The sequence below is a fragment of the Herpailurus yagouaroundi genome, unplaced genomic scaffold (genome assembly GCF_014898765.1).
Source record: "Herpailurus yagouaroundi ecotype Mexico unplaced genomic scaffold, PumYag 159, whole genome shotgun sequence".
NCBI lineage: Eukaryota > Metazoa > Chordata > Mammalia > Carnivora > Felidae > Herpailurus > Herpailurus yagouaroundi.
In genome coordinates, this window is record NW_024412400.1 from 37,801,795 (window position 1) to 37,818,987 (window position 17,193).

The 17,193-nt window shown below is 36.1% G+C and overlaps 1 protein-coding gene across 1 annotated transcript in view; it reads left to right on the forward strand.

Moving 5' to 3' along the window:
- Positions 1–15,580, forward strand: part of LOC121034187 (5'-3' exoribonuclease 1-like) — a gene marked incomplete at its 3' end in the record, with an annotated part of 24,488 nt that extends 8,908 nt beyond the window's left edge. Inside the window, exons 2-11 of the mRNA XM_040481120.1 lie at positions 99–331; positions 5,348–5,445; positions 6,627–6,736; positions 6,826–6,936; positions 8,638–8,720; positions 11,370–11,457; positions 11,542–11,710; positions 12,753–12,820; positions 13,129–13,266; positions 15,548–15,580. Of these exons, the coding sequence (XP_040337054.1) occupies positions 99–331; positions 5,348–5,445; positions 6,627–6,736; positions 6,826–6,936; positions 8,638–8,720; positions 11,370–11,457; positions 11,542–11,710; positions 12,753–12,820; positions 13,129–13,266; positions 15,548–15,580 (1,131 nt within the window). The remainder of the gene's footprint in view (positions 1–98; positions 332–5,347; positions 5,446–6,626; positions 6,737–6,825; positions 6,937–8,637; positions 8,721–11,369; positions 11,458–11,541; positions 11,711–12,752; positions 12,821–13,128; positions 13,267–15,547) is intronic.
- Positions 15,581–17,193: the final 1,613 nt, after the last annotated feature.

A 17,193-nucleotide genomic window follows, 5' to 3' on the forward strand; every position in this document is an offset into this window, starting at 1 on the left:
TAAGTGTGTATATATATATATATATATATATATATATACACACTTAGATATCCATAGTTGGTTATAGTAATGATTTCTATCATTTTTCTGTTTTTTAGATTCCTGAATTTGACAACTTGTACCTGGACATGAATGGAATTATACACCAATGTTCCCATCCTAATGATGATGATGTTCACTTCAGAATTTCAGACGATAAAATCTTTACTGATATTTTTCACTACTTGGAGGTGTTGTTTCGCATCATTAAACCTAGGAAAGTGTTCTTTATGGCTGTTGATGGTGTGGCTCCTCGAGCAAAGATGAACCAGCAGCGTGGGAGGCGTTTTAGGTAAAGCATTTGTGGTTTACTTGAGAATACTCTTTAGATTAATAAAATGTATTCTTTTAAAGATAATTGGCTTAATGCAGTGCATCTTCTTTTCATGTTTCTTTTCTGCCTAAATTCCCCCAGAAATGGAAATAACTGATTATGTCACATTATATCAGTCAAGTAAACAAATTAGTAACTGAAGTGAAGTGTCATTCTCAAAGCTGTGTTGGGCTGTGTAAAGTTACTATTGTTTTCATTCGTAAATTTTTAAACTTCTCCTTGATAATAGTGGTACAATTGACCCTTGATCAATGCAGTGGTCAGGGGCACCAATCCCCGCGCATATAAAATGTGCATATAACTTGATTCTCCCAGAACTTAACTACTAATAGTCTGTTATTAACTGGAAGCCTTAGCAATAACATAAGCAATAAACACATATTTTGTATGTTATATGTATTATATACTGTATTCTTACAATAAAGTAAGCTTAGAGAAAAGAAAATGTTATTAGAAAAATCATAAGGAAGAGAAAATAGATTTACAGTACTGAACCATATTTACTGAAAAAAAATCAGTGGGGGCACCTGGATGGCTCAGTTGGTTAAGCATCTGATTTTGGCTCAGGGCATGATATAACCATTTGTGAATTCAAGCCCTACGTTGGGCTCTCTGCTGTCAGCATGGAGCCTGCCTCAGATCCTCTGTCTCCCTCTTTCTTCCCCTTTCTACCTCACTCATGTGCACTTTCTCCCTCTCTCTCTCTCTCTCTCTCTCTCTCTCAAAAATAGACATTAAAAAAAAAATCTGTATACAAGTGGACCCACAGAGTTCAAACCTGTGTTGTTCAAGGCTCAACTGTAGTAGAGAAAACTCCACTAGTAGTCTGTCCTGAACCAGAGAACTACAAAGTGAAATGAGAGATTGTTCTAATGGAAACATCGTTGACAATTTAATTCAACAAACATTTGTTAAATGCCTAGACTGTGGGCTAGATGCTGACTCTGATTGAGCATTGGTCCAAATTGGTTAGAAAGGCAAGTGAGACTAGAAAATGATTGGTGGAGTATGAGAAGAGAGCTGAGTTAGGACATTTGAGGTACTATCCGCCCCAGTGTGTGAGGTGGACAGTAGGAAAAGTAAAAATGAGAAAAGGTACATAGAGTTTTAAAGTCAAAATCCTGGACATGTGAAATAGTTTTTAAAAACAATGAGATCATGTTGTGTCCTTATTTACGAGTAGGATAAGTAAAGTTAAGAGCGATGTTAGAATTGATGGAAAGAAACCCTGAGTTCTGTGTGTTTGATGGGTTGTTAGCATAACGAATCCTTTCATTACAACAGCAGGTAACGGAGTGGAAAGGGCACCTGTGAATAAAATATGGAAATGATCAAGGAAGGTGGGAGTGCACCTTGGAGAAGGCTAGCAGTGAGAATGGGAAAAGGATGGAAAAAAATACTGATTTAAATATCAAAAGAGGAAAGATCTTGAAGATACTGAAACACCTGTGAAATTTCTTTTTTTAATGTTTACTTATTTATTTTGAGAGAGAGAGAGAGAGAGAGAGAGAGAGACAGCATGGTGCATGTGGGATGGGGAGGGGCAGAGAGATGGAAAGAGAATCCTGAGCAAGCTCAGTGCCGACAGCACAAACCGTGAGATCCTGACCCAAGCCAAAATCAGAAGTCTAGACGCTTAACTGAATGAGCCACCCAGGCACCCACTGTGAAATCTTTTTTTTTTTTTTTAAGTTTATTTACGTATTTTCAGAGAGAGACAGAGAGAGAGAGAGAGGCAGAGAATCCCAAGCAGGCTCTGCTGTCAGTGCAGAGCCCGACACAGGGCTCGAACCCTTGAACCATGAGATCATGACCCAAGCCGAAACCAAGAGTCGGACACTCAACCAACTGAGCCACCCAGGCGCCCTATCTGTGAGATCTTTAAAGACAAGTACCATCTCTTGGTAAATTTAGAGTCTCAGGTACCAACCTAGACTTACTTAATTTGAATCTCTAAAAATTGGGCCCTGGAAACCATTTTTACCAGATTCCCCTGGTATTTGTTAAACTAATTTGGGGGAGCTATTGGACTAGAAAATCTAGTATTGAGAAAGGATTATATAAGCCCACTGTGTCAGTCATTGTTCAGTTGCAGAAATAGAAACCTGGCTATTTTAAGCAGAAGGGGATATAATGCAAAGAATTAGGTGCTTATAAAAATCATTTTAAGAGCCAAAAGGATGGGAATTTAGGTGAGCCTTCAAGAGTGACTTCAGAACAGCACTATAGAAGTGAACCCACAGTGGCACTATTACTACAGCATTCAGGAAGGTGAGGAGTTCACAGGCCCCCACCAGAAGAGGTGGTTCCAGGAATGTATTCCTTTATCTGTGATCCAGGGATTAAGAAGGTACTACCTGAACTATTTGCTCCAAAAATAAATCACTTTAGTTGTAATTCAGCAATCAGGAAGCCACCACTGTATCTGTTAGCTCCAGAGCCCCAGTGTATCTGGTAGATCTGCCCTGCCCCTTGCTTCTCAGCACCTATGAAACTACTGAATATTGGGAACTCTTCTATTATTGATAAAATACACATATCCTATAAACCCAGTGCCTCAACAATCATATACACTTCAGCACACAACACTTCCACCTTCCAAATCTTTTATGGAGGTATCTGACTGACGGAATCTAAGTTATATCCTTTCACCTAGCTGCAAGGAAGGTTCAGAATTTAATTTTTTAGCTTTCTAACCTCTCCCCTATCAGAAGACAAACTAGGAGAATGAAATGGATGTTGAGGGCCAATCCACCATAGCCATGGAAAGCATTTACTAAATATTGTGCTGACACAATATTGAGTGACATTGAATCCTCCAGTCAGCTTTTTCTCATTTTCCACAGAGACTATATTCTCCATTCTAATCTTTTAATTACTTATAATCTTTCTGCATCTCTTACTCATTTTAAAATCTGCTGCTGTCTGGCTTTCATCCCTACCACTAAAACTCCCTTACAAGATTACAAATAGACTTTGTATGGCTAGAATTCTCTCTGTATATTACTTCATTTATTTATAGTTTTTAACAATGTTGACCATTCTTTCTTTCTTGAACTTCCTTTCTTTGACCTTTATGTAACCATACTCTCTCTGACTGCACCTTCTTGATCTCCCTATTACCTTCCCTTCCTCTGCCTTTTTCTTAAATACTGATTTTTCTTAAGGTCCTGTCCTTGGTCCTGAGTGATCCTATCCAGTGGTTTTAATTACCGTGTCTATACTGATGACTCCCAGATTTATCTTCTTGGTGGATATCTCTCTCTACAACTCCTTTATATCCAAATGTCTCCTAACTATCTCCTTTTAGATACCGTAGATACATTTCAGGCTTAACATGTTCAGAACTGAACTCCCATTTCAAAACTGCCTTCCTTCTGTTTTCTATTGCAGTGAATAATAACACCATGCAAATAGCTGCTCAACCAGAAAGTCTCAAGAGCAATTTGGACGACTTCTTCCTCATTCTCTATACCTACCTCCTGTTTATCCATTCTCTTAAATTTGTCATATATATTTCCTTCTTTTCATCTTTACTGCTACTGTCTCAGCCTAGGCTACCGTAATCTTCCACCTGGATTGCTTCAATAGTCTTTCCTTGTCCCTGTCCCATACATTCTCTATATTGCAGCCACATTAAACATTAGGGCTGTTAACTTTTCTGTCTCCCCACTAGAGTGTAAACTCTGTGAAAATAGGAATCCTTTCTGTTATATCTCCAAAACTTGTCACATAGTAACACTGAGTAGTTGTCCAGTCAAAGGAAGGAAGGAGAGAAAAGAGCAAAGAATGGCTTCTATTGGAGAAATTACAAATAAGTTGATATCTTCAGAGTTTTTGCTATCTTGAGGGGGTTGGTAAGAGAGAGAAGTTACATATGAAGAAGAGTTATTTATCATAGAAATGCAGTTCCGCAGGCACAGTAGATAGAGCTAGTATCAAGTACATAAAGCAGAGCTTCCTAATGTAAATGCCACATGGTATACAGTGTGCCACAGACGGGTTACAGGAGAAGCAGAACATTGGGAATTGGGATGCCTATTTTCAAACCTAGGTCCATCTGACTCTAAAACTCACGTTTCTTTCTAGTAAATCCTGTTGCTTCAATAGTGACACAATTTTGGCAAATCATGATGGCATTAATGTTACTAGGCTTTGATTTTAAATGTTTTTTATGTACCTTCTTAGTGCAGCGGGCAGCGCTTCAGTCTCATGAATGTTTTTTATGAGGAAACGCAAATTGTGCTCAATTGCAATTACAATTTTACAATTATTTTTATGTAATATTCTTAGAGATCATTTTAATAATGTGCTTCCTGTTTGATATTATTAGTCAGTGTAGAATGTATATATAATGAATGCTTAATGCTCTACTTTTGAACTTATTTGTAGAATCGATTTGCTATATAGTTAAGAAGAGAATTATAAGTATTTGTATTGTTCTGGGTCAGTTTTAAAAGATTACTTTGGGGCACCAGGGTGGCTCAGTCGGTTAAGTGTCCAGCTTCGACTCATGATCTCATGGCTCAGGAGTTTGAGCCCCGAATAGGGCTCTGTGCTATTCAGCTCAGAGCCTGATGCCTGCTTCAGATTCTATGTACCTCTGTCATTCTGCCCCTCCCCCACTCATGCTCATGCACTCGCTCTCTCTCAAGAATAAATAAGCATTAAAAAAAATTTTTTTAAAGAATTACTTTATAAGTATTTGTAATTTTCTGTATCAATTTTATACTGTTGTAATGTTCTCCTTCTATAGTTATCTGAAAAACTCAATTCTTTAAATAAATAAAAACAAACAATTCTGAGGCTCATCTTTATCAATTATAATCATTTCAAAACTTGTGTTATGTTTTGAACCTCAAATTAGTTAATTAATATTTTAGTTACAAAAGCATCTAAATAACAGTTTACTTTATGTAAAGATCTGTACTTTTCCCCAAAAACCTTAAGATATTTTTTCCCTTAACATTTAAGGTCAGCAAAGGAGGCAGAAGACAAAATAAAGAAGGCATTAGAAAAAGGAGAAACTCTTCCTACAGAGGCCAGATTTGATTCCAACTGTATTACACCAGGTAAATTCACTGAAAGAAAAATTTTGAGAGATTTAAATGTAAATGTAAATATTTTTTCAGATGTATTTTTTTTTCTGGTCTCTATTTTGTCCTTAAGATTCCATTTGCGGTTTTCCCAGTTGTGTCTTCTCATGAGATATCTTGATCACCTTGATTATAAGTGCTCCTATGAAGACCCACTATACGGATTTACAGATGTTGATAAGAGCAGCTGTGGATAGGACTCTCCCAGATGCAGACTTCTAAACCTAGAAGGATCTTACAAGATCCGTCCTACTCCCACCATTTGTTTGTATGAAAACTGACTCAGTGAGGTTGAGTCACATCCATGGAACTAGCCTGTTATGTAGGATAAGAAACCCATTCTCCTAGTCCGGAGCACTTACTATCATATTTCTTAAAGGCAGTTAAAATTCTGTGACTTTAAGAGTAAATTAATTTATTAGTATTATAACTTTAAATTAGTTTTATATGCAACAACATACTCTGTACTTACTAGAGCTTTGTCTAACATCATTATAATCTTCTACTTTGAAAAAAACTTAAAATCTTATTTTTTTTCATGACTTCTTTACTAACTATGGTAATTTTGTCTTTCACTTAAGTGTTCTTATCATACATTGGTTGATTTAATGACCAGTTTTATCCTGATGTGGTTTAAGACCGTGTTGCCTTTGACTATTGACCCTCTGGACTTTTCCTGAAACATAATCACTGTAAATTCAGTTTCCAGAATAATAATTTTCCAGGTAAACAGTAATAATAATAATAGTTGTGGTTGTTGTTGTTGTTAGTAATCTGATTATAGCTACAGGCCTTAAAAAACATTCAGAAGCCAGCAGAGGAAATAGAAGATTGAGATTCATTAGAGTTGAAACTCTGCCCTTGTGTGAAGATACTGAAGCATAGTTCTCAGGCAGTAGTAATATTTCTTGATTTAGCTACATGAAATTAACTTCATTTTAGGGTGAGCAGTGAAATGAGAAACATTGTAATATTTTCTAGGGAAAGGCATGAGGGCTTTTCCTCTGGAGGATTACCTAGCTATTCCTACCCAGCTGGATACTCAGATCCAATTTCATGTTGTTTCTGGGAACTCATTCTTTTTTATGTCTCTCTCAGATTAAATTTTTTATTTTTATTTTTTTCAGATTAAATTTGTTAAAACTTTTTATTTATAGGGACTGAATTCATGGCCAGGTTACATGAACATCTGAAGTATTTTGTAAATATGAAAATTTCTACAGATAAATCGTGGCAAGGAGTTACCATCTACTTCTCAGGCCATGAGGTTATTATCTTTTTTTATTTAAGGATATTTTTAAATTTAATATTCTAACGCACAGCATATTACCACATTTTTTTTTAACACGTATTTAGACTCCCGGAGAAGGAGAACATAAAATCATGGAATTTATCAGATCTGAGAAAGCAAAGCCAGATCATGATCCAAACACCAGACATTGTCTTTATGGTTTAGATGCTGACTTGGTAGGTATAACATTTATTTTTATTACAACCTTATGCCATTTTAGTTAAATATCTAAGAGACTTTTATAAGAAGCTTTCTGGCTGTAGAAACAAATATTGGAAACATAATAATGGTTGCTACTTCTGCCATCAGCACAGTTCAAAACAATTAGAAAATGAACTCTTTTGGGGCATCTGGGTGGCTCAGTCAGTTAAGCGTCCAACTCTTGGTTTTGGCTTAGTCATGATCCCACAGTTCAAGAGTTCGAGTCCGCATCAGGCCCTGTGCTGATAGTGCAGACCTGCTTAGGATTCTCTCTCTCTCTCCCCCTCTTTCTGTCTCCCCCCAGCTCATGCACACGATCTCTCTCAAAATACATAAATAAAATTTTTTAAAAAAAGAAAGCTCTTGCCATAATTTATGATTAGCAGGTCTCTGTAGTTAGTGTTCACACTTGACTGATCCTTGTGCTATGAATACTCTGCTGTGGTCAGGGTAGAGGGGGCTTTTTAATCTCATGCTTGATACATAAATTTTAATAATACCTGATCTGATAACTCCATGACCCAAATAACTTTACTATACTTTTTTCATTTAAACTTTTTATTACAGAAATTTTCAAACATAAAGTAGAGAAGTTATAAAATAATGAAACTTCCTATAGGCTTTATCCACCTTAAATAATTTTCAACCTAGAATAAATACTCTAAATATTAAATTACTTTCCTTTTCTTATCCCTAACCATCTGTCTCCTTTCTCCTACTTCCCTTGACTCTTGAAGTGTATCCCAGACATTATATCATTTAATCTTTCTCTAAAGAAGGGTTGTTTGAAATAAATAACCATAATGCCATTATCATACATAAAACAAAAATTAATAATCACTGTTTAATATACAAATAACCATTTAGTATTCACATTTTCCTGATTGCTTCAGAAATGTTTCATCTTGTTTTGTATGAATTAGGTTGAAATAAACAATATATGTTACAGTTGGTTGATATGTCTCAGTAGACTATTTGAATGACTTACTTTGGACATTAGAATACTATGTGAGAAGGGCTCCTGGGTGACTCATTTGATTCAGCATTCCATTCTTGATTTCAACTCCAGTTGTGTTCTCAGGGTTGTGAGATTGAGCCCGTATTGGGCTCAGTGCTTGCACAGAGTCTGTCTTAAGATTCTCTCTCTCCCTGTCTGTCCCTACCTTGCTTGTGCACGCACTCTCTTTCTCTAAAATAGAAAAGGAAAGGAAAGAATACTATATGAGAAAATTAAATGAAGAAGACCTTTTCTAGTTTTTTGTTTGTTTGTTTAATTTTCACATAGTAGAGGTATTCTGGCCTCCAGAAGAGTGTTAACATTCCTCTATCATGGAAAAGTTGCAACCTCCAATTTTTTACCCATTTCCCCCATAGCGGATGGAGAGGTGTGAAAACCTAGAGAAGGTTTTGGGGATTTTTATGGAGGGTGGGCAGGGTGGCAGTTACAACGGTGATGTGAGTCTAAGGTAAACATTTTTTCTTAGAAAAGTGCATTCATTTTACACCATTCATAACTTATGAGTGGATCAGATTTTGATATTTATATAATGTGCTGATGTTTTTATTAAATAAGCCTCTTTTTTTCACATAGAAATGTTTTTAATTTAATTGCTTTTATGAACCTGATACTATAAAAAATGAGAGAATAGAAACATTTTTTAATCATTTTTCAACAGATTATGCTTGGATTAACAAGTCATGAGGCACATTTCTCTCTTTTAAGAGAAGAGGTTCGGTTTGGTGGCAAAAAGACACAAAGGTAAATCATACTGCATATATGTTAGAAGAAAGAAGAGCAGTTAAATTAAGAATAGTCACCATTTACCAGATACATGATCTGTAAAGATTTTCTCCCATTCGTTTTTATTCTGCTGATAGTGTCATTTGATGCACAAAATTTTTAATTGTGACGATGTCCATTCTTTTGTTGCTTGTTACTTTTAGTGTTATATCCAAGAAATTGCCAAATCTAATGTTGTAAAATGTTTTCCCATTTTAAGAGTTTTGCAGTTTTAACCCTTACATTTAGGGTTTTGATCCATGTTGTTAATTATTATATTTGGTATGAGGTAAGGGTCGACTTCATGCTTTTGCATGTGGATATCCAGTTTTCCCAAAATCATTTGTTGAAAAGACTGTCTTTTTCCCCTTGGGTGGTCTTGGCACTGTGGTTGAAAATCATTTGACCATATATGCAAGGGTTTTCCTGGGCTCTGTATTCTATTCAGTTGATGTCTGTGTTTTTCTTTATGCCATTACCACGGTATTTTGATTACTGAAACTTTGTAGTAAGTTTTGAAATCAGAAAGGATGAGACCTCCAACTTTGTTCTCCTTTGTGAGGATTATTTTGGCTGTTTGGAGTCTCATAAGATTATTCATTTTTAGGATGGATTTTTTGTTTGTGTAAAAAATGTCATTGGGATTTTTTGTTTATGTGAAAAACCTGATTGGGATGGCATTGAATCTGTACGTCCATTTGGGTACTATTTACTGTTTCATAGTAAGTCTTCCAGTTCATCAATACAGAATGTTTTACAATCATTGTGTCTTCTTTCATTTCTTTTGACAGTGTTTTGTAGTTTTACTGTGTAAGTCTTTTACTGTTTTTTTTTTCTTATTTGTTTTCCCTTTTATTAAAAAAAATTTTTTTAATGTAGTCACCATGCTGTACATTATATCTCCAGGGCATATTTATCATATAACTGGAAGTTTTCACCTTTTGCCACCTTCACCCATTTTGCCCAGCCCTCACTCCTCTACCTTTGGGAACCATCTGTCATTCTCTGTGTCTATGATTTCAGTTTTTTGCCTTTGATTTTTTTTCTTTTTCCTCTCTGGTCAAGTTTGTTCCTAAGTTTTTTACTCTTTTGGGTGGTATTCTAAATAGAATTGTTTCTTAATTTCTTTTTTGGATTGTTTGTTGCTGGTATGTAGACACAGCTGATTTTTATGTGTTGATCTTGTATCCTACAATTTTGGGGGATTCTATGGGATTTTCTGTATATGGAATCATGACATCTGTAAATAGAGATAGTTTTACTTCTTATTTTTCAGTTTGTATGCCTCTTATTTTTTTTGCTTGCCTAATTGCCCTGGCTAGGACTTCCAGTTTAATGTTGAATAGCTATAGTGAAAACGGGCATCCTTGATCTTAGGAGGAAAGCTTTCAGTCTTCTAACATGGAATATGATATGAGATGTTTGTTTTTCATAAATTCATTTTTTCATGTTTAGGAAGTTTCCTTCTATTCTTACTTGGCTAAGTACTTTTATCTTGGAAGGTATTGAATTTGACATATGTTTTCTTTGCTAGTTAATTGTATGGTGATTTTCCTTTGTTTATTAATGTAATTTATTACATAGATTTATTTTTTTACATTGAGCCATCCTTGCATTCCTGGGATAGATCCACTTGCTCATGATACATAATCCTTTTAAAATGCTGTTGTCAGTTTAGGGACAACTGGCTGGCTCAGTCAATTAAGCATCACACTTCAGCTTAGGTCCTGATCGCCCAGTTTGTGGGTTCAGGCCCCACATCAGTCTCTGTGCTGACAGCTCAGAGCCTGGAGCCTGCTTCAGATTCTGTGTCTCCCTGTCTCTCTGCCCCTCCCCTGCTCATACTCTGTCTCTGTCCCTCTCTCTCTCTCAAAAATAAATAAACATTAAAAAAAATTTTTAAATGCTATTGTCAGTTTATATTCTTACTTCTGGTTAAGCTTGAAGTATTGACCAATAGCTAGGAATATAGTCCCCTATACCAAGCCAGGGAAAGATAAGAAGAAATAAATGATGGAGCCTCATCATTGAAGCTTTTGTCTGTACTGCCGTAGGCAGAAAAGTGTATATACTCACTTATATGTATGCTTTCTGCTCGTGGCCAGCCTTAAATGGGCAGAAACCACTGGTTTCTTAAATCTGTTATCTATTATTTAGGCTTTCTTAATTCTGAGAATCTTTCCAAAAAAAGCATAAGGCAGACCAATTATTTGAACTTTATTATACTTTTATCTTTTATCTTTATCTTTAGCAACCCTACAGCTTTCATATAAATTACATGCCTGGATTATAAGAATTAATTGTCTTCTAATGATAAGTTTTATTTTAAGCTTCGCTGCATTTTTAAAATTTTATTTTTAATCTTTATTTTTGAGAGAGAGAGAGAGAGAGAGAGCGCAAGTGGGGGAGGAACAGAGAGATAGGGAGACAGAGAATCGGAGCTCCAGGCTCCGAGTTGTCAGCACAAAGCCCGACGGGGCTCAAAGTCACAAACCACAAGTTCATGATCTGAGCTGAAGTCTGACATCTAACCAACTGAGCCACCCAGGCTCCCCATCCTCACTGCATTTTTAAAGTTGAACCTTAAAGACACAACTAACTCTGTGTTGATCATCTCATTAATTACAGGGTATGCGCACCAGAAGAAACCACATTTCACCTCCTACACTTATCTTTAATGAGAGAGTATATTGACTATGAGTTTTCAGTACTGAAAGTAAGTATTAATATAGCTGTGGTACAAAGAAAATGTGTAAGTAGAATTTCCGTACTAGTTGACTTTTTCTCCATTTTGCTATAGGACAAGATCACATTTAAATATGATATTGAAAGGATAATAGATGATTGGATTTTGATGGGATTTCTTGTTGGCAATGATTTTATCCCCCATCTACCTCATTTACATATTAATCATGATGCACTGCCTCTTCTTTATGGAACATATATTACCATCCTGCCAGAACTTGGTGGTAAGAAAAGTTTAATATTTTTTTTGAGGCTACTTTAATTTAGCACTTACTCAGCTAACCGTAAAAATGTGACTCAGTTTATTAGATTATTGCATGCACAGCTAAAGTAGGAAAAAAATTGGGGGTTTCTTTTGGTCTAAGACAGTAAGCTCTGAGGTTATAATGTTCAGTGGTTCACAAGCAAAGAAAATGACAAGAGTTAAGCAGCCTCATTTGCTGATACCTAACTAATCTCTGCCTTTGATTATTTAAGAAAGCCAGTAGAAGATATAAAATGAGGGAAAGAGGGATGCCTGGGTGGCTCAGTCGGTTAAGCGTCCAACTTCATGAGTTGAACTTAGTATCTATTATAATTATACTTTTCTTTTATCTTTATCTTTAGCTACCCTACAGCTTTCATATAAATTACATGCCTAGATTATAAGAATTAATTATCTTCTAATGATAAGTTTTATTTTAAGCTTCGCTGCATTTTTAAAATTTTATTTTTAATCTTTATTTATTTTTGAGAGATAGAGAGCAAGTGGGGGAAGAACAGAGAGACAAGGAGACACAGAATCTGAAGCAGCCTTCAGTCTCCGAACTGTCAGCACAGATCCCGACGGGGCTTAAACTAAAGAACCACAAGTTCATGACCCTGAGCTGAAGTCTGACACCTAACCAACTGAGCCACCCAGGCGCCCCATCCTCGCTGCATTTTTAAACTTGAACCTTAAAGACATAACTAACTCTGCGTTGATAATCTGATTAATTACAGGGTATGCTCACCAGAAGAAACCACATTTCACCTCCTACACTTGTTGGAAATGTAGGAGGATTATTATGTGGACCTGGAATTTATTTTGCTTCAGTTCTTACGTATTTTATATTACTGTCACATGAGTGTCATAGAAAGTAGCACCAGTTATATTGCCCAACACTTGAGTGTTTTTCTTGATTAGTAGAATGTCAACATTCAACATTTTGTAAAAAGAATTTTGTGGAATTGTTTTGAAAAAATAATGTTAACTTTTAGTACAAATTCAGTTTTTGTTCCTTTTAGGTTATATTAATGAAAATGGCCATCTCAACTTACCTCGATTTGAGAAATACCTTGTGAAACTATCAGATGTAAGTAACTAGGTATTATTTTCCTGTCCCAGGGTAGCTATAAATGGTCACAAACCAATTACATAATACTTAAAAAGTTTTGGTACTTCTACTCCAATTGATCATTCTGTATAATTTCACCTATTATTTTTATTTTTAATGCTTTTTGATTTTAGCTTTCATAATAGTAGATGAGGTTCCCATGTGCATAAAAAAGTAACATTCTTTGATATCCTATGCCCCATAAGTAGCAACTATTAAAAGTTTCGTTTGTATTCTTTCAGACATACTTCAGTTATTTTTAAACGAATTTAAATATTTTTGTATAGTTTGATCGGGAACACTTCAGTGAAGTTTTTGTGGACCTAAAGTGGTTTGAAAGCAAAGTTGGTAACAAGTACCTCAATGAAGCAGCGGGTGTCGCAGCAGAAGAAGCCAAGAACTACAAGGAAAAGAAAAAATCAAAGGTGTCTGTTTTTTTAGGTGTCCTTTCATTTTTTTAGCTGTTAAGGTAAAACTGATATTCCATGCTTCTCCCTTTTCTTCTTATGATTTTTGTAGTTGCCTCATTTCATTTTCATTTTTTATTTTCTTCCATGGAACATTAAAAAAAAAAACTGGTTTCTTCTCTTTTAGATCCTATCATTTAAATCTGATCTTTAAAAATCAACTTCTTTTTTTTTCAATGTTTGTTTTATTTTTGAGAGAGAGAGAGAAAGAGACAGAGCTGAGCAGGGGCAGGGCAGAGAGAGAGGGAGACACAGAATCTGAAGCAGGCTCCAGGCTCTGAGCTGTCAGCACAGAGCCCGACGTGGGGCTCAAACTCACAAGCCATGAGATCATGACCAGAGCCAAAGTTGGACTCTTAACCGACTAAGTCACTCAGGTACCCCTAAAAATCAACTTCTTTTTAACCCTTGAAGAATATTCTGTTCTCTTTGCTCATCCATTCTACTAATAAGTGTAGCAAAACTTCTAAATATAAGTGCCCAGAAAATCAGTTATCTTTTGTAAAATGTGGGTATTTATATAACATTTAATATTGATATGTTAACTAGATCAGTGATTTTTCTATAGAAATAATTTATATATAAAATATACCAATAGGCTAGGTTAAGAGTAATATAGCACAATATCTAATAAATGTTAGGTGCTCAGTAAATGAATAATAGAATCATTCACAATATGCTAATACTGTACAAAGCATTAATAATAAACTCTAAAGAATGTCTTATATGTATTAGTTTGGAAAATAAACTTCTTCTGGAGTTTTCTGTACTTCTGAAGGTTTGGGGTTCTGATAAAATTGAGGAGTTTGCTGTACTCTCCTTGCTTTACTGGTTCTATTTAGGCTTAAGCCTAGTAACTCTTGCTCCAGGAAGAGCAGTTACCCTGATTTTCTCTAGTGTAGTCCTAATTGGTTAGCTTTCCTTATTGGAACTTAGGAGCAGTCAGTTTGCATTCTACTGTGTTATTTCTCTTAAGAAAACAGGCTCAGCAACTTCTTGGGAATGTGTACTCAAAAAATTATACCTCAGTAATCCCTGTCTGTACCCATCTCAGCTCCTTCCTTAAGCTTCCCAAGTCTTCAGGCATATGTAGTTAATGTTAGAGACACTGGCAAAATGAGAAGAACTAGAAGAAGAGCCCAAGCACTAGCAGAGGCTCTTCCTTTTGGATGAACAAAAGGAAATGGAGATAAGGGAATAAGAAGAACTAATGAGAGTCACTGGCAGTTGATAGGCAATCAGAAAATAAAAGTTAAGATCACTGGGAGGAAAAACAGATGGGCAGGATGTGAAGAATGTGATGAGATGAGAGAACTATAGAAAAGCAAATGAGTCACATGAGAGGAAAATTTGGAAGTGGAGAATATAACAGAGTTATAAAAATGACAGAATCCAGGAGCATCTGGGTGGCTGAGTTGGTTAAGCCTCAGACTTCGGCTCAGGTCATGATCTCACGGTTTGTGAGTTCCAGCCCCACATCAGGCTCTGTGCTGACAGCTCAGAGCCTGGAGCCTGCTTTGGATTCTGTGTCCCCTCTCTGCTCCACCACCGCTTGTGTTCTGTCTCTCAAAAAAAAATAATAAACATTAAAAAAATTAAAACAAAGAAAAAGAATGACGGAATCCAGGGATATGGAAAATATGTACTATCTATAATTGTGGGAATCAATTATAAATGAATAGATTATGTTAACACAATAGATGAGAATTACCCATTACATATTTTTGAGAAATTCAACGTAATAAAGACTTAGTGAAAAAGTGATACAAAACCAAAAACATTTACACAGTATTTGAGGATTATTTTTATTTATTTACTTTTTATTTTGAGAGAGATCACATGCAGATATGCACTGGCAGGGGAGGGGCAGAGGGAGAGGGAAAATCTTAAGCAGGCTTCACACCCAGCCCAGAGCCCAAAGCAGGGCTCGATCTCAAAATAGTGAGATCATGACCTGCGCCAAAATCTGAAGTTGAATACTTAGCCAACTGAGCCACCCAGGCACCCTGAGGATTATTTTTTAAATGAACTTTTACAGTGTATCACTAAAGGGTCATTCAGTTCTTTTAAATATTTTTTAAATCTTCCTGTTAAATGTCTTACTTTGAAATATATCTTGATATATTGATTTATAAGTATAATTAATTATAAGTATGATATATTATTATAATTAATTATTATATATGTTTATTATTATAATTATGTTAATAATAATTATATTGATTTATAATTTTTTTAGGGCCAGGAAAGCTCCTCCATATGTTGGGCTGCTTTATTTTTTATTTTTTTCGCTTAACAGATTTTTATTTAATTATTTTTTTAATATGAAATTTATTGTCATACTGGTTTCCAAACACCCAGTGCTCATCCGAACAGGTGCCCTCCTCAATACCCCTCACCCACCCTCCCCTCCCTCCCACCCCCTATCAACCCTCAGTTTATTGTCAGTTTTTAACAGTCTCTTATGGTTTGGCTCCCTCCCTCTCTTTTTTTTTTTTCCTTCCCTTCCCCCATAGTCTTCTGTTAAATTTCTCAGGATCCGCATAAGAGTGAAAACATATGGTATCTGTCTTTCTCTGTATGACTTACTTCACTTAGCATAACACTCTCCACTTCCATCCATGTTGCTACAAAAGGCCATATTTCATTCTTTCTCATTGCCAAGTAATATTCCATTGTGTATATAAACTACAATTTCTTTATCCATTCATCAGTTGATGGACATTAGGCTCTTTCCATAATTTGGTTATTGTTGAGAGTGCTGCTATAAACATTGGGGTACAAGTGCCCCTATGCATCAGCACTCCTGTATCCCTTGGGGGGGGGGGATTCCTAGCAGTGCTGTTGCTGGGTCATAGGGCAGATCTATTTTTAATTTTTTGAGGAACCTCCACACTGTTTTCCAGAGTGGCTGCACCACTTTGCATTCCCACCAACAGTGCAAGAGGGTTCCCGTTTCTCCACATCCTCTCCAGCATCTGTAGTCTCCTGACTTGTTCATTTTAGCTACTCTGACTGGCGTGAGGTGGTGTCTGAGTGTGGTTTTGATTTGTATTTCCCTGATGAGGAGCGATGTTGAGCATCTTTTCATGTGCCTGTTGGCCATCTGAATGTCTTCTTTAGAGAAGTGTCTATTCTTGTTTTCTGCCCATTTCTTCACTGGATTATTTGTTTTTCGGTGTGGAATTTGGTGAGTTCTTTATAGATTTTGGATACTAGCCCTTTGTCCAACATGTCATTTGCAAATATCTTTTCCCATTCCGCCAGTTGCCTTTTAGTTATGTTGATTGTTTCTTTTGCAGTGCACAAGCTTTTTATCTTCATGAGGTCGCAATAGTTCATTTTTGCTTTTAATTCCCTTGCCTTCGGAGATGTGTCAAGTAAGAAATTGCTGCGGCTGAGGTCAGAGAGGTTTTTTTCCTGCTTTCTCCTCTAGGGTTTTGATGGTTTCCTGTCTCACATTCAGGTCCTTTATCCATTCTGAGTTTATTTTTGTGAATGGTGTAAGAAAGTGGTCTAGTTCCATCCTTCTCCATGTTGCTGTCCAGCTCTCCGGGCACCATTTGTTAAAGAGACTGTCTTTTTTCCATTGGATATTCGTTCCTGCTTTGTCAAAGATTAGTTGGCCATACTTTTGTGGGTCCAATTCTGGAGTCTCTATTCTATTCCATTGGTCTATGTGTCTGTTTTTGTGCCAATACCATGCTGTCTTGATGATGACAGCTTTGTAGTAGAGGCTACAGTCTGGGATTGTGATGCCTCCCGCTTTGGTGGTCTTCTTCAGTATTACTTTGGCTGTTCGGGGTCTTTTGTGGTTCCATACAAATTTTAGGATTGCTTGTTCTAGCTTCAAGAAGAATGCAGGTGCAATTTTGATTGGGATTG